The sequence below is a fragment of the Balaenoptera borealis genome (genome assembly GCF_965194805.1).
Source record: "Balaenoptera borealis genome assembly, chromosome: 7".
In the NCBI taxonomy this organism is placed as follows: domain Eukaryota; kingdom Metazoa; phylum Chordata; class Mammalia; order Artiodactyla; family Balaenopteridae; genus Balaenoptera; species Balaenoptera borealis.
This window is the reverse complement of record NC_138864.1, coordinates 82,865,318-82,892,496: the sequence shown is the minus strand read 5'-3', so window position 1 is coordinate 82,892,496 and position 27,179 is coordinate 82,865,318. Positions and strand designations below refer to the sequence as shown.

The following is a 27,179-nucleotide window of genomic DNA, read 5'->3' as shown; positions in this document are numbered from 1 at the left end:
ATAAAAATGCAATATTTAGGAATTAGGAGAGTAGCTACAGTGTTCACCATACATTGACAAAATGGAAACTGGTCTACTGGATGCTTCAGGAAATACAGGATACGCTAATCACAGATTTTCCAAAATTTCACTTTTCGCCATATTTTAAAAAATAATTAAGCATATCAAGATTGCATTTAATGCTTATTAGCCCTGCTCATATTTACCAACAACCTTTCCCATCAGTGTTTCCCCACTGCCTTCCATCTCATTTCTTCAGCCAAACAAATGCAGGCAGACATTTCTGAATAGCAAATAGCTCCACTCATTGTCCCCACAAATACACATTCCCCAGAAATATAGCAAAATGGGGACAGAAGGGAATGTAAAGTTAGTTAAACATTATTTTAGGTCCACTGCCTAATTTCCGCTTTGTGATGCGACGTTGTTTATTTTCACGGCCGATATATCGTTCAATTTTCTTTTGGGTTAACAAGGACAATCTCTAGACAGTAGGCTATATGTAAATGCTGAGGGTACACTCTCTGGATCCATTTTATTTTGGATTATTTGGAGTTATTATGTTTACTCTCCCAATGAAATGCCCCATATCTTGAAAAGTCACTGATCAGCTTTTTCCATTCTCTGAAGTTTATTGATTTTCAAGAATATCTTTTCAGAAAAAAGAACGTTTTGCAAACTTTAGGGCAGTAACTAAAATACCCCAGACAGGAAGAAAATACCCCAGACAGGAAGAATGTCTGTCCAAGACTATTATACTGGGCCTGGTCTGCCTGGAATTCAAAAACCACACCAAACAGAAAAAGATGATATTACAGGAGATAAGGTCTGTTTGACAAATAGCCCAGGAATAGCCACTTAGGAAAAACAAGAACAAGAAGAGTTGTCAAGAAAAATCTCAGGCATTTAGCAAGTATCCCCCAACTTGACTCTTTCTAAGTGAGCAGGATGTTATTTGTCTCACATCTGCTGAATCTGGAAAGCAGTATTCTCTGGTGGTTTCATAACAAATATGTTTTGATGGGTCAGTGTAGACACTGCCCAAGTGTATAATCAGCTCAGCCCAGGTTCTAGACCATAAGAAACAGAAAGTGCTATTCATGATGTGCTACAGTTGAGAAATTTTGCTTTTCCTTATCAGTATACATCAGGGTTTCTCAACCTTGGCACTACTGACATTTTGGGCTGGATAAGTCTTTGTGCATTGTAGGACAGTTAGCAGTATCCCTGGCCTTTACCCACTAGATGCCAGTAGCAACCCCTCAGCTGGAACAACCACAAATGTCTCCAGATATTGCCCAATATGCTCTTGGGGACAAAGTAACCTTGATAGAGAGTCACGGGTATAGACTAAAACCACATCACCTCAGTTTGTCATTTTTATTACTCCTATTAAAATGAGAACTTTATTCTTTTACTTTGATATGAAAAGGACTCTGGATCAAAGGCAATTTTTTCTTAGCTGCTTTATATGCAGAGAAGAAGGGGCTGGAGATGGCTAAAGTCATTTTCAGCTACGAGTCTCTGGGTTTGGGGCTCATCTAGTCTAGCTTTTGCCCAGAGTTACCTGGGCGGCTGGAGGACAGGCGGCTTGTCCACGGTCCCCCAGATGGTCAGCAGCACTTGGCCTCCTGATCTCAGCCAAGGGTTTTTCCTATAATCGACTGCATTTCCCATCATCATGTGACATTGAACTTGTGTGAGAAATTAGGTTAAACTTTGGACTTTTCCCTCTTGCAAGATCAGATGAAATACTGGCCTTGAAGTGAACCTTTTCAGATGTAGGGAAATAGCCAAGGGGAATCACTGGGCCTGTGACTGAAGACTCCGGGTTTTCCTGTGAGGCCTGCTGAGCAGACGCCGTGGGACAGCCGGGCTTTTCCATCGTGGCACCACTGACCACCACCCCCCAAGGTGCGTCTATTCAGCAGCTGTTCTAGTACATTTAAAACAGGATTTCATTTCTAAAACACTGACTGCCACAAAGCTTTTTGGGATTCTCCCCATTGCATATAATGAGATATCCTTATGCTGGCTGACTTCCTCTCAGGTTGATGAGGGCATCAGCACCAACATCCTTTGACACTTCCCTGCTCAAAGACCACCAGAGCCCCCATTGTCAACTGCAAGTTTTCTCAACCTTGGCACTACTGACATTGGGGCCAATAACTCTTTGTGGTGGGGACTGTCCTGGGCCTTGTAGGATGTTTCGCAGCATCCCTGGCCTCTGCTAGATGCCAGTCATGAGAATGAGAAATGTCTCCATTGCCAAATGTCCCTTGGAGAGCAAAACTGCTCTGGTTGAGAACCACCTGGCAGGGGAAGAGCTCACATTCTTACGTCACCACCATCTTTCTTGTACCTGGCAGTGCCTGGCACATAATTGGCCCTCAGTCTGTATTTGCTGAATAAAAAAAAGAATGTCTAAATAGTTACCTCTTCTTAGAACTTATACCCAGCTAATACGTACAGTGATCACTGGTGTTTTTTTTGTCTCCACAAAACACAAAAGGAGTATTTCTCTGGACTTAAAAAGCCAGAATCAGCCATTTAGTCATTTAGAATAGTCCCTTTGAATGAAATGTTCTTTGGCATAAAAAAAACTTAATATAAAATTAATAACAACTAAGCATTTTATATGGGCCAGACTTGTTAGTAAATGATTTACATTTGTGGAACACCTTGGCCAAGCCACTTGCCTGGTATGTGGCCTAAGCAAGGAGTCTCTGTTGGGTTAGCTGTCAAAGCCTATTTTCTTTCTACCAGGCTCTGCTGGTTTGTAAAGGATTTACAATGACAGTGTCCCAGTATTTACATAAAAACATGCCAAGGAGGTATAAGATAAGCTTTAGGTCAGACCCTGGCAGGCAGAGAAGGTACTCACCTATGTGAGAGCCTTGTCCAAAACTTGTTTCCTCACTTGGCCAAAATCCCTGCCATGAATGAAATTCCATTGCAGAAAGGCATCGTGCTGCTGGTCTCAAGAGGACTCATTTAAAACACGACTACTGGATTAATTTAGCTGTCATTTTCATGAACAAGCCCTTTTTAAACTGAGCACATACTATCTGTGGAGTAATAGTAAATCTTGGTGAATCACAGAAGAAAGGGTTTTCGTGCAACCTACCAGGTTGGTTTGTCAGGAAACAGATGATATTTCAAATTAACCCTAATGTGTAGCCAATTTGTAGAATGCAAAGCCTCCAGATGACGTGGAGAAGGAGAAGCTAAGATCTAGAAACTAGGGCTGGCAGGTCTCAGCAGGGTGGTTCCATGGGGTAACTCGGCAGATAGGAGCAATGGAAGGGGGGCAAGAGAACCAATCCAGGGGAAGAGGGTGGAGAGTTTGCCAGACACAAACCTCATTTACTTCCCAGGTTTGCTGAGGGCTAGTCCTAGCTCCAAAATGGCACAGCAGCAATGGGTACACTTTGTAAAAGATGGAACTAAAAGAATAGAGACTCTTCCTTATACCCAAACAGATGACAAGACTAACTTGTGCTGCAGAATGCCCAGGCTCTCAGATACTAATATTAATAATAACATCGAGGCTCAGAGTAGCTTCATGACTTCCTTCAAGCAGAACCCAGTGGAAAGAGTTGGACTTTGATGTGAAACTTTAAGTGGAATTCTTCAAAACAAGGAGGAAAGGATTACAGCTGACATCTCCAGGCTATCTACTTGGGAGGATTCCTTTCTTTCACACGTAACCTGGGTACCATCCATCCTCCAGACATCCTATAGCCCCATCCATGTATTTACGGGGAGGGGGTGACCTCCATGGCCAGAGTTATCTGAGCATAGTAGACACCTGGTCTAAGTCAGGCTATTCCGATTCTCTCTCTGGAAATTTAGAATTGGGATTTTGTGGCCGGTCTTTGTAATATGTAAACTAGGGAGTTATCATCAGCCATATTTTGCAGACCATATGGACTAAGACTTTTTGTGCAGGGAGAGAACAATGAGAGTAGAAAGCAATGAAGTGATGGGAAGGGAGGGAGAGGGAAGAGAATGGAAGAGAGGGAGGGAGGGGGTAGAGAAGGAGACAGTGGGTCCAGGTGTACCCCCAGTTCCTGCTTCCTCCCTGCCTGAGTTCTGAGCAGTCCCTTGGGGGCTCTATGAGGCCTGCCTATTATTTCACTTAAGATGGTTTCCAAGGGTTCTATTATTTGAAAATAAGGGGTTTCTAATAACTATAATGGGGGAGCCAGGCTACAGTAGATAAAAATGACTCATCTTCATAGCACTTTGAGAGCAGAAGCCTTATTTTCTTCATAAAGCCCAGTATGTCCAAGCCTATTTATTCCAGTCTCACTTTGAGTCCCTCATTTTATATTCAAGGTGATGAAGTTAGCCTTTCCTTGAACTGTTCCTTCCAGACTTGCTTCTGCCAAAACAGCCTTTTCTGATTATTAAACAAAAGAAACAAAATAAAACTCACAACCATTTCTGAAGTGATTTCTGCCTGTGCCAAAATGCAGGTGCAAAATCCAACCACCCTTTTCCCCAGGCACACGGAAGCGGGACCAGGACAGGCAGGGGCCCCTGCACGCCCGCGAGAATGCAGGGCGGGCAAGATATTGGGGGTGAAGTGCTAGCACATTTTATGAGGATAACAACGATGAGGAAAAGCAAGGGGTTTGCACGTGGGAAGCAAATATGGCTTGTTCCAAAGCAAATGACCACCAGATTGATAAGAATGCAGAAACTGATGATAGGCAAAGAAACCGTCAAGGAGCCACAAAACCCAAACTGGGAGGTCGTGGTGCTGCCACACCCTGGATGGGTGTCCCAGCCTCAGCTGGGACACACTCTCAGCCTCCTGGACTTCTTGTCCTGGCCCCCAGAATCTTCGGGGTGGGAGGTGCTGCACGCACACGTGCGTACACACAGTGTACTGCAGGAAAAGGATGCTGCTGGTGTAGCCTCGTCTGTGGAGAGTGGGGGACATAAAAGGGCAAGTTGGCAACTGGTTAACTTAAGCGCAGTCAAGGCCACTTTTGAGAGTCACCACACAGGAAGCTGGGACAATGGGAGTAAACCGGGCACGTGTCTCCCCCGCTTGCCTGCATGTAAGATACCGGGTAGCACGGTTGGTGACCCTGGCAAGGACCGCTACCCACCACCTGGAAAGACTTGAGCACAACTAACACAAGCACAACAAGCCCCGGATGAGGGCAAACTGTGGGACGGGGAGTGAGGAGGGAAAGTGCAAGCTTAGGTAGGCAGGGTCAGGAGATACCTGCTACACATCCTGTCAACATATTCACTGACAGTCGGCTCTGGGCCAGGCCCTGATTGAGACACTGGGATTTCTGCAGAAAGTAAAACAGACGAAAGTCTCTATCTCCACCCCTTTTCCCCCACCCAGGGGGGTCTTTCTTTCTGATAAGGGGAAGGCAAACACATAAATACATGTGTACAATGTCAGCTGGTGATCAATGCTATGGATGAAAGTAAAGTTGGCAGAGGGTTGGGAAAGGGATGGATGGGGATAGAAGACGATTGAAGGGAAGATGGACAGGGGAGGCCTGGGGGAGGGATTGGTGGAATGGGAACACAGGTGAGGTCAGGATCGGGTGGTCTGCTCTCTAACGTTTAGAACTTTCTGGACCTTTGCTCTCCATGCATATTGCATATAGGGAGAGAAGAGTGCCCCTGAAGTACCTGGGTGGAGGGAGAGAATTCAGGAGAAGGAGCGAGTGATGTACACACACATGCAGATTGGGAAGGCTGAGAGCGTGAGTGGGCTAAGCGCACAAAGTGCCAATGGGTCAGCAGGCTGTGACCACCCGACCCGCCCCAGCCGACTCTCCAGATGTGCAGTGAGCAACTCTCTCTCCTGGATGGTATCTTCCCTGTACCCTGTTCACCCTTGGCTCATTTCTAATTCCAAGTTCTGACTCATGTCCTTTGCACTGCCTGGAATGCTCTTTCATTTTTTAACTACATTATGTTGAGAAGAAGAAAGGGATGATAGAAAAAAGAAGGACAGGAAGAAGTGAAGGTAGAAAATAAGAAATACAGAGACAGAGAAAGCTAAACATCAAAACTCAAGAAAAATGAGAGACACGAAAAGATGAACAATAAAGTAATAATAGTAGCCAAACTTACTGGGTGCCAGTGACCTTGAGTGATTTACATGTATTCTTTAAACCTTACAGCACTCCCATTTTACAGATGAGGAAACTGATGCTCAGAGAAGTAAGCTCCTTGCCAAAGAGCACTTTGTGGGCAGGAGTACCAAGCTGGCCACAGCTACCTCCTCACTGTGCTAAGTGGGGAAGGAAGGCCAGTCATCCAGACTGATGGCGCTGCAGGGTTCTCGAGGGTTTCAGAGCTCAGCCATAAGGTGTTCTTAGGGCAGATCCTCTAAAAGAGAGCTAGTCTACCTACGGGAGAGTGCCTCTTTCAGTCCCATGGACAAACAGAGATGCGGACATAAGACACGTTAAATAACAGAACGGCTTTTCTATATATCAAACAGTTTTCATTTTAGAGAGGAGTCTTCTAATGTCATCATTCCTTCAGCAACTACTCTTAGTTCCTAGTATGTACAAGTAACCCGAGAATTTAGGATTTAAATCAGCAACACTCGCATTCGTATACAGTGTTGAGAAGTATCTAATTACTGCATGAAATGAGGCGCAACTTTAAATTGCTGCCGAAACCTTTTGTTTCCAGAGCTGAATTTCGGCTTTTCCTAGACACGCCTTGTTTGGGAAGCAAGGGCAGTAGATGTGCCCTCAGGAGCAGTGACAGGGAGCCTCCTCAAAGAGCGCAGCGGGAGGGGCTCCAACCTGTACCGTGTCAGGAGTTTCCATTCATTGCTCTTTTTTAAAATTGTAATTATTGTACTTTTTTTTTTAAATTTGAAGTATAGCTGATTTACAAAGATGTGTTAGTTTCAGGTGTACAGCAAAGTGATTCGGTTTTATATATATATATATATATATACATATATATATATATACATATACATATATATATATATACATATATATATATATATATATATGTATGTATGTATTCTTTTTCAGATCCTTTTCATTATAGGTTATCTATTCATTGCTTGTGATGAAGCTCCTGGGGAGAGTGATGAGGAGAGGGCTTTTTACCCAGGGAATAGTCCTGACTGGGGCAGAAAATCCTGTTCTGAAGTGAGGCATCAAGATCTGCTGGCAGATCTGACTCTCTGGTAGGAGGCCTCTAGGCGAGAGTGCAGACAGGGCCTCGCAAGGCTTATTTGTTGATAAGCATGAAAATGTGATTACTTGTTCTTTTTAAACACTTTCTCTTTGCCAGACACATAATACCCTCCAATAATAACCCAAATTACAAATCAAGAAAGTTTCAGAACAAAGCCTACTAGAAGTTAATATAAATAAAAACTTACTGCAAATTTAAGATATAAAACAGATTCCAAGCAGATGGCAGGGGCCTTTGATAAGAGCTTTCTTTCTTCTGTTAGGTCAGTGGCATGTTACTAAAACCCCACTGCTCTATTTATAGCAGGGACCTGCTTTTAGAATGTTCTTCTAAAGACCATGCAGAGTTCCCACTTAAAGTTGGTTGGCGGGTGAGGAGAGGGCTGAATGAGGCGGGGATGGGGAAAGGAGTGACAGAAAGAGCCATCCCTCCTCCTGCCTCAGCCACTCATTCTTGAGGACAGTGGCACGAGCAGTACCATTGAAAGCCACAATCAACTGACACAGCGACTCAAGGGTCTGTTATGTCTCAAAGATGTCTATTTAAAACACGGAAGAGAAATGCTCCTGTCTGGCTTGTGTATTCCCCTCTAACAACCTGTCTGTTCTCTGCCTTTTCTTCTTTTAATAGCAGTAAGTTAGAAGAGATATTGTTAATAGATATAGCTAATAGATACTGACTTTTAAAGCAAACGTTTAAAAAGCTGTTGGTGTTTTTCAGTGATAAATAATTAATATAGTTCATGTTAGCAACAGAACTATTTAAGAAAATAAGATTCAACTAACTTTTTGTTTTAAATGTCTTTATGTCCCATGCAGAGATCTAAGATTTAAAAAGACTGAAATTAGTTTTGCAACTATCAATCAACTAAATACACTTGGGTATTTTTCACACAAACTCAGACAGAGTATCTACAGAGAGAAGCTAGCCCATGTAAACACATAACTGCGTAGGGCAAAATTCCAATTGTATCTTAAAGCCAAAAGAATCAGAATTTTCAAGAGGAAGGAAAAAAAATTTGCAAGTCCAAGATCCATCCTCCCATTCATGGTAGTGCATCTATAGGATGCAAAAAATCAGGGATTTCTGCCAGAAGTCAGAAAAATACTTTCGTAAGGCAAAAAAAAAAAAAAAAATTAGGGTAAAGATAGAAAAGAGGAAAGAGAAAAAACATAAATTAGATCCGTCTCTACTCAGTGATGCCCCAAATTAGACCTGTCACTATTCAGTGATGAGAGAAATAGCAAAAGCCTTGGCATGGATGAGGACCTATCTAATGCAATTCTTCACCCTCATGCTAAATATGGAGAGCTGAATAAATTCCATGCCTCAGGTCAATTATAGCATGCAAATGCCTGAGCTGCTTGCTTTCTAAAAACAGAAGCAGGGCAAACAGACCAAACTAACACAAATATATATTTAATAGACACACATCTGTCCGTAGGAAGGATAGGAAAGCAACAGAATAAACTAGGTCTCCCTGGTCACTTCTGACAAAGGGTTATCTAGTTCCAGTTGTTACTCGGGCTACTGGCCCTAAGGGAAACGAGTTTTTAAAAGAGAATACAATTTACATTTAGCTGCCCCTGTCTCTTCTTTTCTTCCTGGATCCCTCATCTCCACTCTCTCCAACTTCCACATCGTCAGCCCATTTGCTGGGGTAAAACCTCTAACGCTGTCCTGTCTCTCCTGCACTCAATGGCGTCTCAAGCCAGGCCATTTGGCATCAGAACCTCCTCCCAGCGCTTCTCGGAAAACACATCAGGGCAAAGGAAACACGCATAATTTTCTGATGGCAGGCCGTTTCTACAACTGCTAGTCTGAAATGAAGATAGCAGTATTTCCAGTTTATAAATTCACATGGGAAAATCCACTTAAACCGCCACCAGCTCTCCGTATCTTTTTGTTTGGTCTGGTGAGCAGGACCAAGGCTGTGACCCGAAGGAGCTTGGTGGGGCTGCCAGGGTGCCCCCTGCACCCAGAGCACAGACAAAAGCTACTGGATGGTATCTCCTGTCGTCATTTGCTTTCACAGCTGTCTACACATAAACCAAAAGAGTTAGCGTCCCAGAAAACAAAAGACAAAACACAAAATGTGAAACGGGCAACTGTTTTCACTTGCTCAGAGATAACTATATTCTTTACTGCTACTCCGAGTGGAAAAGTACTGCTTGATATTCACCAGATGAGCCCTAAATGCCAAAGACTGGGCATGCTCTGTTTTTCTTTCATTGGACGTGGGAATGTGAAGAGGAAATGGGCCCAGTTCTCCAGAACTAAGTTAACATACATACATATAGGTGTTTCTAAGCATCAGCATCAAGCAAACTGCTTTCTGAAATCTCCCGTCTGATTTGATTCAAAGCAAGTAACTAAATGTGGAAAGCAGAGGAGTTTGCTGTCTCGTTACTTTACCATCAAAGACCAGATGGAAAGCATAAACTGGAGCTCTCCACCTGCCCTTTTATCACAGAAGAAAGAAAGCAGAGGCTCCCTTACCTTAAAGTTGTGTGTCTTCTCATAGTTGAAGTGGTTGTCGTTGTGTGAGAGGGCGGCCCTTCGGACCAAGGAGGAGATCTGTGGACAGGCAAAGAGTTTGAGAGGGGGCCAAAGAAAGCTGCCTTTGACTCCCACCTTCACCCCCAAGGCCACGGCCAGCAGCTCCTGGCGTTTCCTGCCTTGCTTAGGCTTCCGAACCACAGCACACTTTTTGTCATTTTCCAGCCACAGCTCCTCGGAGAACATAGTGCCCGGACCCCAGATCTTTCTAGTTTCCTCTGCGGAGCCTTGGGAAGCTCAGCGCTGTCAGGTTTTTTGAACCGCGGCTAATGTTAGGCAGCAGATTAGAGGCAGCTGCGTCCTGTCTGCAGAGGCCTCGGGCATGTGACCTGGAAGGGCTGGTTTGAGTGATGGAGGGGGCTCTGCATCTGAATAAGGACGGGCCTGTTTTGTTTTGTGCTATTTCTTAAGGCCGACGTGTGCCTGGAACAATAGCACACATTCATGAACACGGCACCCCCCAGAAGCTGTATCCAGTTAGCCGCTGAGGAACCAATGCAGGAGGCAGGGGCAGGCAGCTTTATTCCTCCTGCCACAGCTCATTGCCAAGGAGAGACCTCAAACGCTCCCTAGCATATTTCACACACACGCGCACACACACACACACACACACACACACACACACAACCCCCAACCAGCTCTGATGTTCAAAGCCTGAGGCTGTATCCAATTATTCTGGGGCTCTGAACCCCATCCTGGGCTGAATTCCAGCAGATTAAACCTTTAAACCCTAATGTTTAATCTTATAGGGGATAAAGCCTGCGTCTCTTTTTTAAAAAAAAAAAATCTGCCCCAGCACTGGAAAGCTTAATTTTTATTCTTATGCATGCATTAAATTAGAACAGTCTGACCACTGAATGAGGCATAAGAGAATGGTATAGCATTTCAGCTCTGGTTTCTGCAGTCAAAGTTTCAAAATAAGAGGCAGGATGTCTTGCTCCCATCCTGCCTCTTATTTTGGATACCCCCATCTTCCCCCGACCCAGCCACAAACAGCTCCCTCCATACAAAGACAAGACAAGATTCCTTAACTAAAACCAAAACATCATAGTTTTACTCTTTAAAAAAAATTTTTCCGTGTTAATTCTGTCAGTATCCAAGCTAATGCCCTCCTTGCTCTTAAAAGCATCATCTGTTTGATGGTCTCCCTTGGGACCCTGGTTTTCTGGTCCTAGGTCTCTGCATTGACAGAAGTGAAGAAATCATTATGTCTTAGGAGTACTCCTAATCTGTTGGCAAAGTTTAATGCAGCTAATTCCAGACAGTATGATCAATGCTTTTGGAACTAGAAAACAAGAACATAGATGGTTGGACCGTGATGTAGATGGGACTGTCCATGAATCTCACCCCATCCTCTATGTGGCCCCATGTTCCAGCCCCTCCAAGCAGCCTTGGGGAGAGTAATAAAAGATCAATCTTTTCCTTGTGTAATTCTTTATTCCTGGCAATTACTGTCATTCCAACTTGGTTCAGAAGTCCATCCTCTCATTTCATCCTCTTTTTACTTTCAATAATAATAACAGCCAACTTTTACATTGGGCTTTTGAGCACATTAACTTATGTTATGCCAGACGAGATTTAGAATGTGTTAAGTGCACTTACTCATTTAATCTTCTCATGTGTATGTAAAACAAGACTTTTATTCCCATTCTGTGGATGAAGAGATTATGACATCAAGAGGTATCTCAGGGACATGCAGTTGGTTCAAGCAGCAGAGCCAGGACTACAGCCCAAAACATCTGCATCCAGCACCCGCGCTTCTGAACCCCATGTCCAAGCACCTAGGTAAGCAGTGCAGGGCTGCCTCCTTTACTTTGTCTTGCCAAATTCTTTATCTGAAATATCGGTCAAGTCTGGCCTCTCCTTACTATTCTTGCCTCACAATAACTCAGACCCTTGATATCTCTCCAGTCCACCTTATACACAGCTGCACAACAGCTGCCTTAGTCCAGTCACCACTCCACCTCTGCTCAGAAAATGTCACTGATTCCCCATGGCTTGACTGCGTCCTAGCATTGTGGGTTTTTCATGAGCTCATCTCAATCTATCCAGCTTATTTATTTCCCTATACTCCCTGCCACAAATGCTACAAATCCTCTTCTCCGACATAGTCAACTTCCCACCTTGGTAGTTTGCTCTGTCCTTTAGCATTTTCCAGCATCATTTCCACATCTACATATCCACCAATGTTCACATTCGAACTCAGATGCCACCCTCTCCAAAAAGACTTCTCCAAACTCCCCACTGGAGGCAAACACTTTCCTCTGGAATCCCATAGTGTTTTCCCCACATTTTTCTTATTGCACTTAATCACTTTATTAGAGTGATTTATAACAGGTCTTATGGTCTGCCATATTGAGAACTCCGTGTGACATGTTCTATGTCTGGTTTACCTTTGCTTCCTCCTACAAGAGGGTCTAGTAAGATTCCCTGCCATAGTAGCACTAAATAAGCTGTCAAAAGCACTTATACATACAGGAAACCAGAGTTATAGAGGAAGGTGTGCAAAGGTGGTGCATGGAGTGGGGTCTCTTGCCCCATGCATTCCCATGCTTTAGCTTCCAAGGGTGTGAACCTCCAGGGGTCTGCCCTCCTCATGGTCTCCACCACACTCCTTAGCCCTCCTTCCCATCGCCCAATCCTAAAGGACATCTGCCACGCACAGGGACTGACTGAAGGTTTGGCATGCCTTTAACAGTCTTCCAATACTTAGCCTAAAGGCAAAAGGACAGAGAGGAGGAATAAGGGTCCCTTTCCCAAACTTCACTGCTAGCAAATCAGGACAGACCTTCTGATGGCGAGTCATTCTGTGTGAGAAGATATTCTGTGATCCAAACTAGACTAAGTATATGGATATATGGTTTTGGAATCTGATAAAATAACTCTTTAAATGGAAAGTGGGCAAAAGGGGTCTCCTTTACCTTTTGGTGTGTGCGTGGTTGAATACAAGAAGATTTAATATTCTTCTTGTGTCTGTGCCTTTACTTATAACAAGTAATTTTTATTTCTGACAGTGATTTCTTTTTCAGATATTTGTTCAATAGAATTTACTCAAACACAAGACACATTCAGATATGTGAACAGACACTGTTCCCTCACTTAAGATGCGTCTTTATAGGGAACTGTTAAGTGCTAGCATCTGAGCAAGCATTATTGTGAGAAGTGTGGATGACCCCAGATCACCTCTTATTAAAGGAAAAATGATGACAAAAGTCTCTTGGTAAAAACTTCCCTCTTAAACAGCCCTCCACACACAGAGCTCTTCTTATCCAAACTCCTCCAGGACTGAGGCTGGGTTTCTTTTACATCCTCACAAAGTCTAACACACGTTCTCTATACACAGAGACAGGCTGGCAGTCTTTTTCGAACAAAAATTTCTATCTGACGTATTTTTATTCATATATTCATTAGATGAAGCACATGTCCCTACATGCTCCGTTTAAATCAGGGATTGTCCACCTTGGAACTGCTGACTTTTGGGGCTGGATAATTCTTAGCTGTGGAGGAGGTGTCCTGTGCATTGTAAGATAGGAAGCGGCATCGCTGACCTCCACCCACTAGATGCCGGTCGCATCCCCCAATTGTGACATCACAAATCTCTCCAGACACTGCCAAATTTCTCCTGAGGCAAAACTGCCCCCAGTTGAGAATACCGGGGTTAGATTAATAACACAAATATTTACAGCATGCTTCCTCTGTGCCAGGTATTATGCTAAGCAAATGCTTATATTCCTTATATGCTTAAGTGCATATGTTGGCTTATTTAAGATTTATAACCCTCTGAGGTAGGTACTGTTACAGTTACCCCCACTTTGAGAGGAAATGGGAACTGAGGGTTTAAGTGATTTGCCCAAGGTCACACAGCTGGTAAATGGTAGAGCTGAGATTAGAACCTGGGCACAACTAACTAGGTCTATGCTTTCCCCCCCACCCCCCAAGAATAAGTTTATTTTTTGTGTGTGTGATAAAATATGCATAACATAAAATTTACCATTTTAACAATTTAAAAGTGTATAATTCAGCAATTCAGTGGCATTACATACGTTCACAAAATTCTGCAATCATTCCCACTATCTAGTTCCAGAACATTTCCATCACCCAAAATGAAACCTTTTACCCAATTAAGCAGTCACTCACCATTCCCCTCTCCCTCCAGACTCTGGCAATGGCTAATCTGCTTTCTCTGTGGATTTGCCTATTCTGAATATTTCATGTAAATGCAATCATGCAATCTATGGTCTCTTGTGCCTAGTTTCTTTCAGTTAGCTTGTTTTCGAGATTCATCCATGCTGTAGCATCTATCAGTACTTTATTACTTTTTATTGCTGAATAATAATCCATTGTATGGATGTGCCACATTTTGTTTATACATTCTCCAGCTGATGTACATTTGGGTTGTTTTCACCTTTTGGCTATTGTGAATAGTGCTGCTAAGAATATTCTTGAACAAGTTTTTGTTTGAACACCTGTGTCAGTTCTTTTGGGTATAACAGTAAATCTATGCTTTTAACCACCCTCTAAACTACCTCTCATCCAAATAAAGTTCACATTTTAAAATATTCAGGAATTAAATGCCAGAATTACTCTCTTCCCCATTGTTAACCTGTTAACAACTCACAGGGCTGGTGTTCCCTGGTCTGGGTTTTAAAGAGGAGACTTTTTTTCTCCTTGAGTCCTCTGCCAAAGCAGCCATGACTTAAGATACTTCTGGAAGTAGGTGGGGCTATAAATAAATGGTGACATAAGCTTACCACTTCCCTTTTCCTTTTTTATAAATAAGGGTTGGATTCTATTTTCTATGCATGGCATCTCACTCTTCTTTGTCTCTATGATTAGGATCCTGGATCCAAGAAAGAATCAGGTAATGAGAAGGCAGTGGAAGTTTGTCAGATGAAGACAAGGAAGCACGAATGGGTCACTGGGCAGGAAAACATGGGGAAACGAAGCCTGTTGGGGTGCATGTGTACGTATAAAGTGCCCAGGATGGTGCAAGAAAGGAAACCCTTCTCTCTTCTCTGACTTTAGTAACCTAGCATCTTAAATCCATACGGGACCTCAGAAGCTCGTCTAATCAAAGGCCCCTTCTCCACCTGGCTGCAGGCAGACCCACGTCTTGGCCTCTGGGGACCACAACAGTCTGCCTTTTTAGTACCAATTTCTAGAAAAGGTGATTTACCATTCATCTGCAATTCTTCCATAGACTTCAAGTAAATTCCTGTGGTACATTTTAAAGAGGGCTTTTTGAAAGTGTCATCATCAATCCCAAGACAGTCTCTCCCCACTATTCCAATCCTGGTCCTAGTCATCCTGGGGCCCCTCTCACTTCCATCTCTTGAGCCTGAGTCCCCCCCTTGGGTGTTGAAAGCCTGAGCTATATACCCCTGCTACCAATACTACCCTGTAGATGTAGGCATCTGCTGCCTTGTGGCAGTATATGAAATGAAAATCAATATTACTGATGCTGGTGAGGGTGTCATGAGGACAGCTCGCTAACAGACTGATGGTGTTTTTAAGAAGTGGCCCATTGCTGGGGAAAAAGGTTGGCAATGTATCAAATGCCTCATGTGCATTGATTGAATGATTCTGTTTCTAGGATTCTCTTAAGAAGGTCTTCAGACAAAGAATTAATACGTAGATAGATAGATAGATATTCATCATAATAATAACAAGAAATGAGAAAAGGCCTAAACATCCAAGACAGGGGAAAGGTTAAATACATTATGGTATAAACATGTAATGTTTATACGTTAGGTAGACACTAACAAAGATGATTAAAATCACTTTTAGTGATGAAAGGATACGCCCCTGATATAATGTTAGGTGAGAAGCAGGCTCTTGAACCATGATTTCAGGTTTGTAAGTAGATGCATGCAGAAAATATCAGAAGAAAAAACACCAAAATATCTCCAACACACCAAACAATTGGGAGGGGGCAACAGTTCTCTCTAGGTGGAGAAATTTTAATTGACATTTATTTTCTTCTTTATTGTTTCATGTATATTTTGAGCCTCCTACAGTGATTATGTTCTGGTTCTATTATATAAAAATACAGATTTTTAAAAAGTATATTATAAAGACTTTGTTAGCTTTCGTGTGCACAGATGATAGACTAACATCATAGGTAACCTTTGAGCTCACCTAATCCCACCTGCTCTTTTCACAGCTGAAGGGACTGAGGGTCAGAGAAGTTCAATGATTTGCACCTCCCTCCCCTCATCACAGAGCTATTCTACAACTAGATCTAGAACCAGGTCCAGACTCCAGGTTCTCTTGCCTGCAACCTTCGACAGCGAGTGCTTCTCACACTCAGGTGGATCTCAGGACCCCCGGAGGTCTGGTTCAAACACAGACTGCTGGGCCCCAGCTCCAGGGTTTCCGGCTCAGTCAGTGTGAGATCAGGGCTAAGAATCTGACTGAGAAAAGTTCCCGGGTGACGCTGACATTGCTGCTCCAGGGACCACACTTTGAGGACCCGTTTTGTGCTTTCCTCTGTACCTGTGGGTCTCAGCCTTACCTGATCATTAGAATCACCTGGGGAACACAAATGACCAAACAAACAAAAGCCAGTTCAAGCTCCACCTAAGACCAATGAAATCCAAATTTCTGGGGATGGGCCTGGGCTTTAAAAAAAAAAAAAATCCCCCAGGGGATTCAAATGTGCTCCTAACATTGAAAACCACTGCACTAATCTCAAGCGCTTCAATTCAGGGGGATTATCAGAGAAGAGGGAAGTATGAATGGAGTAAATGCTATTGAAAACCACCCCACCATAGGAATCAACACCTTTTCAAACACAGAATGTGAAAATGCTTCTATTCACGCCCACCCCTCCCTCACCTCCCATCATGCCACTTAGAACTCCACAGACACTTAAAGGCAAAAATCCACACCATGGCCTATAGGGGCCTGCGTGGTCCAGCCCCTGCCACCTTCCCAGCCTCACCCTCCACCCTTTCTTCCCGCCACCTTAAGAATATATAACCATGACCTAGCAGTACGATTTTTAAATTATTACCTACGACCCTCCCCAGACTGCTAACTTTATGAGATCAGATACTGTGTGTGCTCAGGTCACAGTTAAAACTCCAGTGTCATACCTCAAACGTGGCACAAAGTAGGTGCTTGCTAAATTTTGCTGAATGAATGTCCATGGCTATAAGATATCTTGAAGTCAAAGTACCACTATAGAGGTTTATCATCATCACTACCTATTCATCTAGTCAATTTACTCTTTTGAGTCTCTGATATAAAATCCAGTGGCCATGTCCTTTGGGGTTTTCTTTTGACCAAGCTATCAGATTTTTGGTATCACAAGAAGGGGTACTGGAAACAGGGGGACTCTGCCCCAGGGTGAGGCCCTAAGGGTCACAACCAAGTTCAGGTCTAGAAAAATATTAAAAGTACCATTGTATATTTGTGGACTATATTATATTATATGGTATCTCTGTAACCAAGCAGAACCCTAGGGGCCTTCCCAGGACAGACCCCGCCCCTCCCCCCCACCATGTCCTCTGCCTGCCTCTTGTTTGTAGAAAAGATGTAGTCTCCAAGGCTTCCCCTGAGTCACACAAAAAAAGCCTGGCTCAAGAATTAATGATTGAAAGGATGTGAACATGTAGTGACAAAAATAGCAGTTGGGCTAGGAGAACTGGAAACAATTTAAACAGTAAATCAGCCATATGGCAGTCGCAGAATCTTTAGTTCCTCCCAGAAGTACACAGATAACAGTATCTGATGTACATTCCTGAGTCACTTTACAGATACTAAAGCCCCTACCAAATGAAAGAAGTTAACTACATGATGACCATGAGCATGTAGCCCCCAGTCGGGCTAGAGGGTGAGGATTGATAATGTTAACACCTGTGACACTGCCCTGTTACCTCACCATCAATCAGAGAATTGTGCACGAGCTGATCATATACCCTGCAACATCCCTCCCTCACCTTGCCTTTAAAAATGCTTCTCTGAAACCCATTGGGGAGTTTGGGCCTCTCAAGCATTAGCTGCCCTGGACTCCTTGTCTGGTGCCTTACAATAAATGCTGCACTTTCCTTCACCACAACCTGGTGTCAGTAGATTGGCTTTACGGCGCGTGGGTGAGTGGACCCAAGTTTGGTTCGGTAACATCTCTATTCTATGAGGAAGGTACAGCAGGAATCATTATTCTCATTTTTACAGATGAAGAAACCGAGGTCCTAACGGGCGTGTCCTGGGGAATGGAATCAGGTCTCCTGATTTTCTTCCTTTTTTTTTTTCTAAAGTTTTTTTGATGTGGACCATTTTTAGAGTCTTTATTGAATTTGCCACAATATTGCTTCTGTTTTATGTTTTGGTTTTTGGTGGCTGGCGTGTGGGGATCTTAGCTCCCTGACCAGGGATAGAACCTGCACCCCCTGCATTGGAAGGTGAAGTCCCAACCACTGGACCACCAGGGAAGTCCCCTCTCCTGATTTTCTTCCCATGGAAATCCCTGGCCCTCCTGTCGCAGCAGATCAGCAGTGGAAACCGCTCAGAGCTGACACGGGGCTCATTCCTCCTCTCTTTTCCTAGAGGACTTATTACAAACTTTTAAAATGGGCCCCCCCCCGGGGTTCTTCTAATAGCTATACCTCCAGTGACTAGCATGAGGCCAACGTTAGCTCTCATGAAAGTTTTGTCTCATGAAAATAAACAAACCCACTTTTTTGCAGTCTATTTTTCTTGCCTTCCATCAAAATGACTTCTAATTTTAAAAGGTTGTTTTTATTTTCTTGCTTAGACCATCAGTGTATTTCCCACACATCTATCTGACGTTCTGGGGTTGAGTGATGAGTCTGAACTGCACATTATTTCCCCAAAGCTACAAAATGTGAAATCCAGCCCAGATTCAGAGACACCCAGCAATATGCTGCAGTCATTCATTCAGCCCAGAATGCTGGTAAGAAATCTGTTTTTTCCTTTTGTTTTCACTCTCTCTGGGTCATACTTAAATATTTTTAATTGCTGGATATTGGTATATTAAATATATGCTTACTACTTATTATTTCAGTATTTAAAATACACACCCGTGTGTGTGTGTGTGTGTGTGTATGTGTGTGTGTGTCTGATTGAGAGAGAGAGATGGAGAGAATGCTTATGAGAGGACAGTGGATAGAGGGGCACGGAGATTTTCACTGTGGTTTTTGCTGTGGCATCCTACATCTGGTTCTCTGTTCTTGTTTGCAAGTGAAAAAACTAGAAATACTAAGTGAAAAAGCCCAAATCCCAAATTGCTGAATGATAATCAAAGCGGTAGTTTTCCTTTATCAACACTACTAAGCCCAGCCTGTTTGATCCTATGAACTCTGAACATTTCCCCAATACTGCCGAATCTCTGTTGCTTTGTCTAAGAACTGCCCCATTAGTGTTTGCTATATTCTTTGCTTGTGGTTTTCAGTCCTGAAAGAGGAGAAAGACAACAGAGGGATATGACTCAACTGCAAACTCATTCCCATGACAGCAAAAGAAATGAGAGACCAGGGTGGGACCCTGCCATCTTTCCCACCAACGTGCCAGTTAAAGCTGAATAATACTGGCTTTACTGGAGTCTGTCAAAGCATCAGGTATCAAGGGCTGAACTGGCTGTCTCCTAAAACTCCCAGTGACCTCCAAATCTGCTGTGTCCTGGTCCAAGGAGGAGAGACCTTTGACTCTGATGGCACAACACGCCCAGCTGCTGCTCTAATTGTTCTCCAGGGACAGAGGGCCACTCTCAATACAAGAGACACAAAAAGCCTGGAGGATTGGTCCTGCCGCCTCTCTTACAACTCATTTCCCTTCATCCACAAAAGTCAGCGTTCATCCCAAACTGAAGGCCTGTGTGGTCTCCAAAATGGACCAAACCACCTTGTTTGGAAGCACTCAAATAATCTGATGCTTCTTGGGGTGATTGATTGTGAAATGTTGAAATTGCTGTCCTTCCCACTTCATTTCTCCACCTGTTTTATTGAGGCTGATGTCAACAATTTTGGCTAATTGCTCCTGTTTCTCACAGTCTGCTTCGATGTAGACACAAAGTTACTCCCTGTTACAGAGAAAGACTTTTGGTTGCATTAAGCATTTCACACATTTCAACATGTAGTTGTTGGTATTTTGTTTCTGTGCACAATTTTTGAATGAGGAAAAAAAGAGGTTTACATCACAATGTAGTAACCCATGTCCTTACGCAAGAACTTTAAAAATCGTAGTCAAATTTCTCAAATGCTGAGTTTCAGAAAGGACAGTAAGGTTATTTTCAAGAGAATGGAGCATTTGTGGAATCAAATTGCTAAAACTGCCTTACGACACTTTAGGTAACCTTTTATAAAACTAAGACCCAAACAGGCAATGCAAATTTTAAGGGAGAAGCAGCTATTACAAAGTTCCCAGCTGCTATTTTCCTTCTTGCCTGACGTGACTCTCTTCTCTTATTCAGTATTTATATCTTTTGCTTTCTATTTTCCTTCCTTTGCACCTTCCCATCTCCGGCCAAAGAAGTAGGTACCCCAAACGATTGATTTAGGGGTTTTATTACAAAAGTCAAAGATGCTCAATTTCTGGCTTATGGCCCCCAACAGTATAGTAGAATCCAAATGTATTTCTCTCTTACCCCCTCCCTGCCACTGTCGCTCACTCAACTGAGCCTGAGAAATCTCTGCCAGAGGCTATAAGTTTGCTGAATTACACTTTCTTGCCATACTGCAGTCTGGCAATTTGTAGAGCATAATGTGCCACATAGAGCCTCAAGCTGCTTTTCCACCAGGTTCTTTGGTCAGCAGCTGGATTAGGATGTACCTTTACTGAAAGAGAAAAATCAAATTAACCAGCTGTTTTCTGCATGCAAACTGTCCCACGTTGCAAATGACAAGAGACACCTATTAAATGTTTTCTTCAAAATTTCACACACAAAACACCTCAAATCCCCCACTGTGTTTTTTACAGTGAACAATCACCCAAACAAAACAGTCCTTGAGGCCACTCACAGCCGTGCAGCTGATCCTGCCCAATATAGTTCCTGGCGATATTTACCAACTCAGGAGTTCTGAAATACGGATGCCTGCGCATTCCAAATGTGAACCTAAGATGATTTCTGGCCTCCTGTGTGAGTGGTGACTGGGATTTTCAAATTCTGCAATTGAACCTCATACTTGTGTGTTGGGAAGACCAGCCTTATGCCAAGTATATGGCCCTGTAGCCCGTTCCCAGGTGGAATGTCAGAATACGTGTGATGATGCAGGCACTTCTACCAGCCACTGGCCAGCCCTGGGGAGAGACACTGTCATCCTAGTGTGTGCACATGAGTATTGCAGAGGGGCAGTTCAGTCTGAAATGACCACATCCAATTTGACCTCAGCTATGTTTTAATGCAATAAAATTATTCTTTAGTATGTTTAAATATAGGTTTTTTACTTCCTTCCTCCCTCCCTTCTTTCCTTCCTTCCCTCCCTCCCTTCCTTCCCTCTTTCAGCAAATATTTACTAAGTATCAATCATATGTCAGGCACTGTTTTAGGTCAACGGGATACAGTAGCGGACAACTGACAAAAATCTCTGCCCTCAGACAAGAAACAAAACTAGTAAATACATTATATAGTATTCTAGAAAGTGATAAATGCTACAAAGAAAAATAAACAAGAATACAGGATAGACATTAGTTATCGAAATTTGTGAACTGGCATTGAAACATTACAACAATGTTTTGTTGCACCAATTTTATAAACTTTTACAGTGCAATACGTGTTATTTTTCAGAGACAAACCAAAGTTTAATTTCTCAAGGTTCATGCTGTTTGCTTTAGCAGCATTTGATGGTGGATCTTTTATATACTTTTGTAATAGATGAAAAATAAACCAGATTGCAAATGCTTTTTCTTTCTTTTTTAAAGCAAACCATGTACCAAGTTTTCTGGTCCAAATTGTGTAGGATAAGTTAAATTGTGTTCTAATTACCGATATGAGTGTTTTTCTGTAAGTATAGTTATGTTGAAATAAAGTTTTAAAAATCAAAAAAAAAAAAAATACAGGATAGAGAGTGATGGGGAGGGAGGATGCAACTTAAAACAGGATGGCCAGGAGAGGCCTCATTGAGAAGGTGACACCTTGGCCAAGACTGGTAGGAGGTGGTGGGTGAGCCGTGTTGATATCTGGAGGGCGAGCATTGCAAGCAGAGGGGACGGCAAATGCAAAGGTCCTGAGACAGGAGCAAGGTTGGCACGTTCAGGAAATAGCAAAGGTCAAGAGTGGCTAGAGCTGCGTGGACGAGGAGGAGAGGTGAGGCTCCCAAGGGCCTGGCGGGAGAGAGGAAGGGCTTCGCTTTTACTCTGAGTGACGTGAGCAGACACTGCGGGGCTCTGAACAGATGTGTGATATGATCTGAATTACTTTTCAAAAGCATCGCTCTGACTGCTGTGTTGAGGACTGTAGGAGGGCAAGGGTGGAGGCAGGGAGGCCAGCCAGTTAGAGGCTATTATGGAAATCCAGGGGAAGAGAAGACAGTGGCTTGGGCCGGGGTGGGAGCAGCAGAGGTGGTGAGGAGGGGCCAGATTCTGGATATCATTTCAAGGTGGAGCCCAGAGGATCAGCTGACAGGTTGGATGTGGAGTGAGAGAGAAAAAGAGGAAGTGAGCCAGGCTGGGGCCTGTGACCCTTTGCTGCAGTGCTTGTACCTGGACAAATGTCTCCTGGAGCAACAAAATACAAATAAACTATAAGGGACTAAAAATAACTGTGTGCATGTGCAGTTGGGGCAAATTATGAACAAAATACAAGAAAAGACCAAAAAGCCCAACTGCCACTTCTGAAGAGCCTGGAGCAAAGGCAGGGCACTGCGCATGCCCCCTGCACACAGCACCACCAAAGGCATGGGCAGACCACCTAAGCCACCCTTCTGGCCCGACCCCTGGACACACCCCTACCCTCACCCCATATAAGAAACAAGCTTGCCCCCTCCTCAGCGAGCAAGCAAGCAAGCGAACCTGTGGTTTGTTCTCGCTGCCCCCTGCTGCAGCCCCAATAAAGCCTTGCCTGAACTTCTTGTCTGGCTTCTGATCAATTTCTACTGCTTAAGGAAGGCCAAGAACCCTGGTCGGTAACAGAAGGACTCCAGGATAATGGCACAGTTCGGGCCCTGAGCAACTAGAGAGATGACACTTCCATTACGAGAGATGAAGAAGACCACGGAAGAGGCAAGAGTGAGGGGGAAGGGCAGAACTCTGTTTGGAGTGTATGAACTCTGAGTAGGTAGCTGGACATACAACCTGGGTTCCAGGGAGAGGAGGGTGCTGGAGACACACTCCTGAGAGTTGCCATGACCAGATGGATTTACAGCAAGAGAGTGAGTGCAGACAGAGGACTGCAGAGGCCCCAGGACCGAGCCGTGGGCCACCCCAAGCATTACGAGGTCAGGAAATTGAGAAGGAACTAGCCAAAGAGAAAGGGGAGGCAAATTTGATATCCTCGAAGCCGAGGGAAAAGATGACCAACTGTGCCCAGTACCGCTGACAGGTCAGGTGTGATGGGGACTGAGAAACGACCATAGGATTTAGCAGCTTTTAGGCAAGTGAGTGATCACATTGACAAGAGCAGTTTCCAAGGAGCGGCAGGGGAAACCTGATTGCAGATGCTTTAAGAGAGAATAGGAGGAGGAGATAGCGTTTGGAGCAGAGACTATTGTTAAGCTAGGAATGGAGAAGGTGGGAGCGAGAGGAACAGCAAAAAGGGGTGGGGAGAGGTGGGGTCCAGAGAGAATGTTTTTACTTTTAAGAAGGGAAGGAAGCCACTGTGATTCCCTCTGTCCATCATAAAACCATAGCCCGTGTGGAGAAGAGTCTGACTCCAATTTGGGTTAATGACTGTTGATGCTTTCATGTCAACCAGAAGGCCCGCCTGCCTCCTCCCTTGCTGCCAGCAGGACGTCAAAACCGCACAAGCCTCTGGGGGTGCAGCTCCCTCCTCTAGCCCCCCCCCTCCCCCTTCCCCCCCACCCCCCAAACCCCCCTCCACCAAGCACCGCACAGCCCTAAGCCAGTTGTCCCTCCCAGCTCTCTCAGGCCATTTCCAGACCTGCTGGGGAATCTGTCCTGCTCTCTCCAGCAAGTCTCATTATGTGAGTAATAAAACTTCACATCCTCTTGATGGGCACGTGGCATCATCAGTATCAACATCAAGGCAAATTTTGGGTGGGGGAGGTCCATCCACCTCTGTGAAGTGGCTACAATGGCCTATTAGAACTGAAAAGCACCTTCATTGTGGCCCATGACCCTGACCTTCCACCTGCTGCTTACTGCTCTTCCACATTTGTTCAGTGCTCAGAACCCAGGACCCATTCTTTGAACACATGATATTCTTTTGTGAAGCCATGCCTCTGTACACGTGCTCCCTGCCACTTAAGACTTACCAAATATATTAGATTCATATCAGCAACAAAAGAGGAAAAAGCAACCCTAACAATTACTGGACACATATTGCACCAGGCACATTAACCATTGTCTCATTCAATCTGCACGACAGCACTGTGACAAAGATATTATTATCCCCTTTTCATAGATGAGGAAACCGAAGGTAAGAGGGCTCTCACTGCTCAAGCTTACACAGCTAATAAGTAGGATTTAAACACAGGATCAGTTGCTTCTGTAGTTCATACTCCTAAACTTCATGTGATTCTGCTTCCACATATTTGTCCCCCAGGAGGATGTAATATCCTGAGAAAGGACACTGCACTCATATTTTCTAATCTCTTTGGCATCAAGAACCAAAAAGCGCTCAGCAAAGATTTATAAATAAATGAATGTGTCTGGTCTGGCCCAATCTCCCCATTATACAAGGAACGTTAAGGTAAGTTAGCTGCCCAGGTTCTCACAGCAGTTAGTTGTAGAGTCAGGATAAAAAGCCAGGTCCTTGGAAGGCAGGTTCAAGCTCTTTCCACTGTGCAGCAATGGATCTGGTCAATATCCATGCTCTCCCAGGCTGCACAAGTTAAAACACACACACACACACACACACACACACACACTAAAAAGCATATCAAATATAGGCAGGAAATTGCTAGACAATGTACACTGTTAAAATCATCTCAGAAAGTAATTTGGCCATCTGTATCAAGAGTTTCAAAATACTAATATCCTTTAATATTCTGTAATTCAAGAATTATAGATTCTAAGAATCTATCTTAAGGAAATGATCCTAAATACAGAAAGGCATTCATGGCAGCATTATTTCTAATATTAAAAATGGAATATATTGTGCATGTCCTAACCTTAGGAAATAGCTAAATAAGTATGATGCTCATGCTGCAATAAAAAATAATCTTTGTGAAGAGTGCACAGTAACAGGTTGTAATATACTATGTGAAAAAAGCAGGATAAAAAATTATAAATGTACTATGATTACAAATATATTTAAAAAGCCCCATGCATAGGAAATCACTGTAAGGAAATAGCCCAATGTATATATTTTCTGTATCTTTCATAGCTTCTTTAATTAATTACCATTATAATTGGAATGAGACAAAAAAGGAAAAACTTGCCAGAGAAACAAAAACCTTTTTTCCCCCAAGTTTGCATCAGTTTTGTTTTGTACTAAGAGGTCTTTACCTTAGAGGGAAAATTAGGTAAGTTTTAAGCATAACTAGAAACGAAATAAATCTAAAATATTAGAGTTTTCTGTGGTCTGGATCTCACAGCTATAATATATTTAAAGAAACTAAGATGTACAAAGCAAGTGGTTAAGTAATGTTATTAGACATGAAAACTCTTAACCTAGCAGGTATTAAGAAAGGATTCACTTTCGGTGGGGCTTAATACCTGCCATTTTATGGCATCTCTCTTTTTTTTTTTTTTAAACCTTTCACACTTTTTTTTTTTTAACTGTACTGGTATTTTTCTTCTTCTTTTTTTTAAAGTATTTGTTTTTATTTATTTATTTATGGCTGTGTTGGGTCTCCGTTTCTGCGCGAGGGCTTTGCTCTAGTTGTGGCAAGCGGGGGCCACTCTTCATCGCGGTGCGCGGGCCTCTCACTATCGCGGCCTCTCTTGTTGTGGAGCACAGGCTCCAGACGCGCAGGCTCAGTAATTGTGGCTCATGGGCCCAGCTGCTACGCGGCACGTGGGATCTTCCCAGACCAGGGCCCGAACCCGTGTTCCCTGAACTGGCAGGCAGATTCTCAACCACTGTGCCACCAGGGAAGCCCTATAGCATCTCTTGATATGAATTAAAATCTTTTCAAAATGCAAGACAGAACACTATTTTATGTAAAAACAAGATTTAAACCTCTGAAGAGATTTTGACCTTGAAATTAAAGTTTTCAGATAAAAATACTCTTTCTGTTATATATAATTGTTTGTAAGAGTCAGGAGTTAAAAGAAGGAATAAATATCAGGTTTGCATAACATAGATTTTTCTCTAAATAAATTTATTCAACCCCCCAAAATTACATCCTAGCATGTATAATATACCTATGAGACTTTAGCTTTTGTAATATTTCAATAATGATTTGGGATCGAGGAGCTTCTATTTTAAATAATTTAAATGTTTTCTAGTTTAATTTTTTCACTTCAGTCTTATAATAATAAAAATGAAATAGGGCTCCGTTTTTACTTTTTATCAGTAAAGAAGGTTTCCAGCCATCTCCTGAAGAGTTGTGTAAGAAACTAACACAGTAATCGACCATGCGCTATTTTGGTTGAAAATGCTTTGAGCTTATCAAACCCCTTGGTCATAGAAATGGCAAATACAACGGTGTTTGTTTGCTAAGAATTCCTTGGTAAGAGTAAAGACTCTGGAGCTAAGTTGTCTGTGTTCAAATTCCTGTTCCAACCCTTCCCAGCTGGGAGACCTCATGCCAAGTTACTTAGCCTCTCTGTGCCTCTTTCCCTGAAGTATGAAATGTGGATAATAATAGTAGTGCCTCACAGACGACTAAATGCGCAATTTAAGTTGTGAGTTGTAAATTGCTCAGATCCATGCCTGGCATCATTTTATATGTATATATGCATATATAATTCAATGAATAAATTAACTTTAACGATTATGCAGGTGATGCTTTCAAAGTAAGGCCTAATCTTAGGAAGGTGTTGACAACTGAGTTTAACTAAGACTACCTTTACTTGATGTGATATGGAGAAAAAATTCTTTTCTGATCTGCCACAGTTAAAAAACGCATGGTCATTTAAATTCAAGCAGAATCAACAGAGAGCCAAGTGTAAGCTAGAAGTATACTAACCACAAATGGCAGTTCTTCAAGGCATACGGTAGAACACATAGCGGGTTGCACAGAAGATGTGTAAATGCTGCAAAAGTAGGCTTGTCTCCTGAAATATTTTGATGATATCAGAAGGAACAAAGGTAACAGGGGTGTATGTTAGGATGTGAGTTTATAAAAAACAAACAGAATGAAGGAAGAAGTTGGAGCTTATATTGA

The 27,179-nt window shown here is 43.1% G+C and overlaps 1 protein-coding gene and 1 long non-coding RNA gene across 2 annotated transcripts in view; one reads left to right on the top strand and one right to left on the bottom strand.

Annotated features, from left to right (window-relative positions):
- LOC309631555 overlaps window positions 1-18,486 on the top strand; it is a 176,840-nt gene extending 158,354 nt beyond the window's left edge. Inside the window, exon 3 of the long non-coding RNA XR_014246354.1 lies at window positions 14,605-18,486. This is a non-coding gene — a long non-coding RNA (uncharacterized lncRNA). The remainder of the gene's footprint in view (window positions 1-14,604) is intronic.
- CHN2 (chimerin 2) overlaps window positions 1-27,179 on the bottom strand; it is a 326,161-nt gene that overhangs the window by 24,366 nt on the left and 274,616 nt on the right. Inside the window, exon 7 of the mRNA XM_082397992.1 lies at window positions 9,709-9,786. Within this exon, the coding sequence (XP_082254118.1) occupies window positions 9,709-9,786 (78 nt within the window). The remainder of the gene's footprint in view (window positions 1-9,708; window positions 9,787-27,179) is intronic.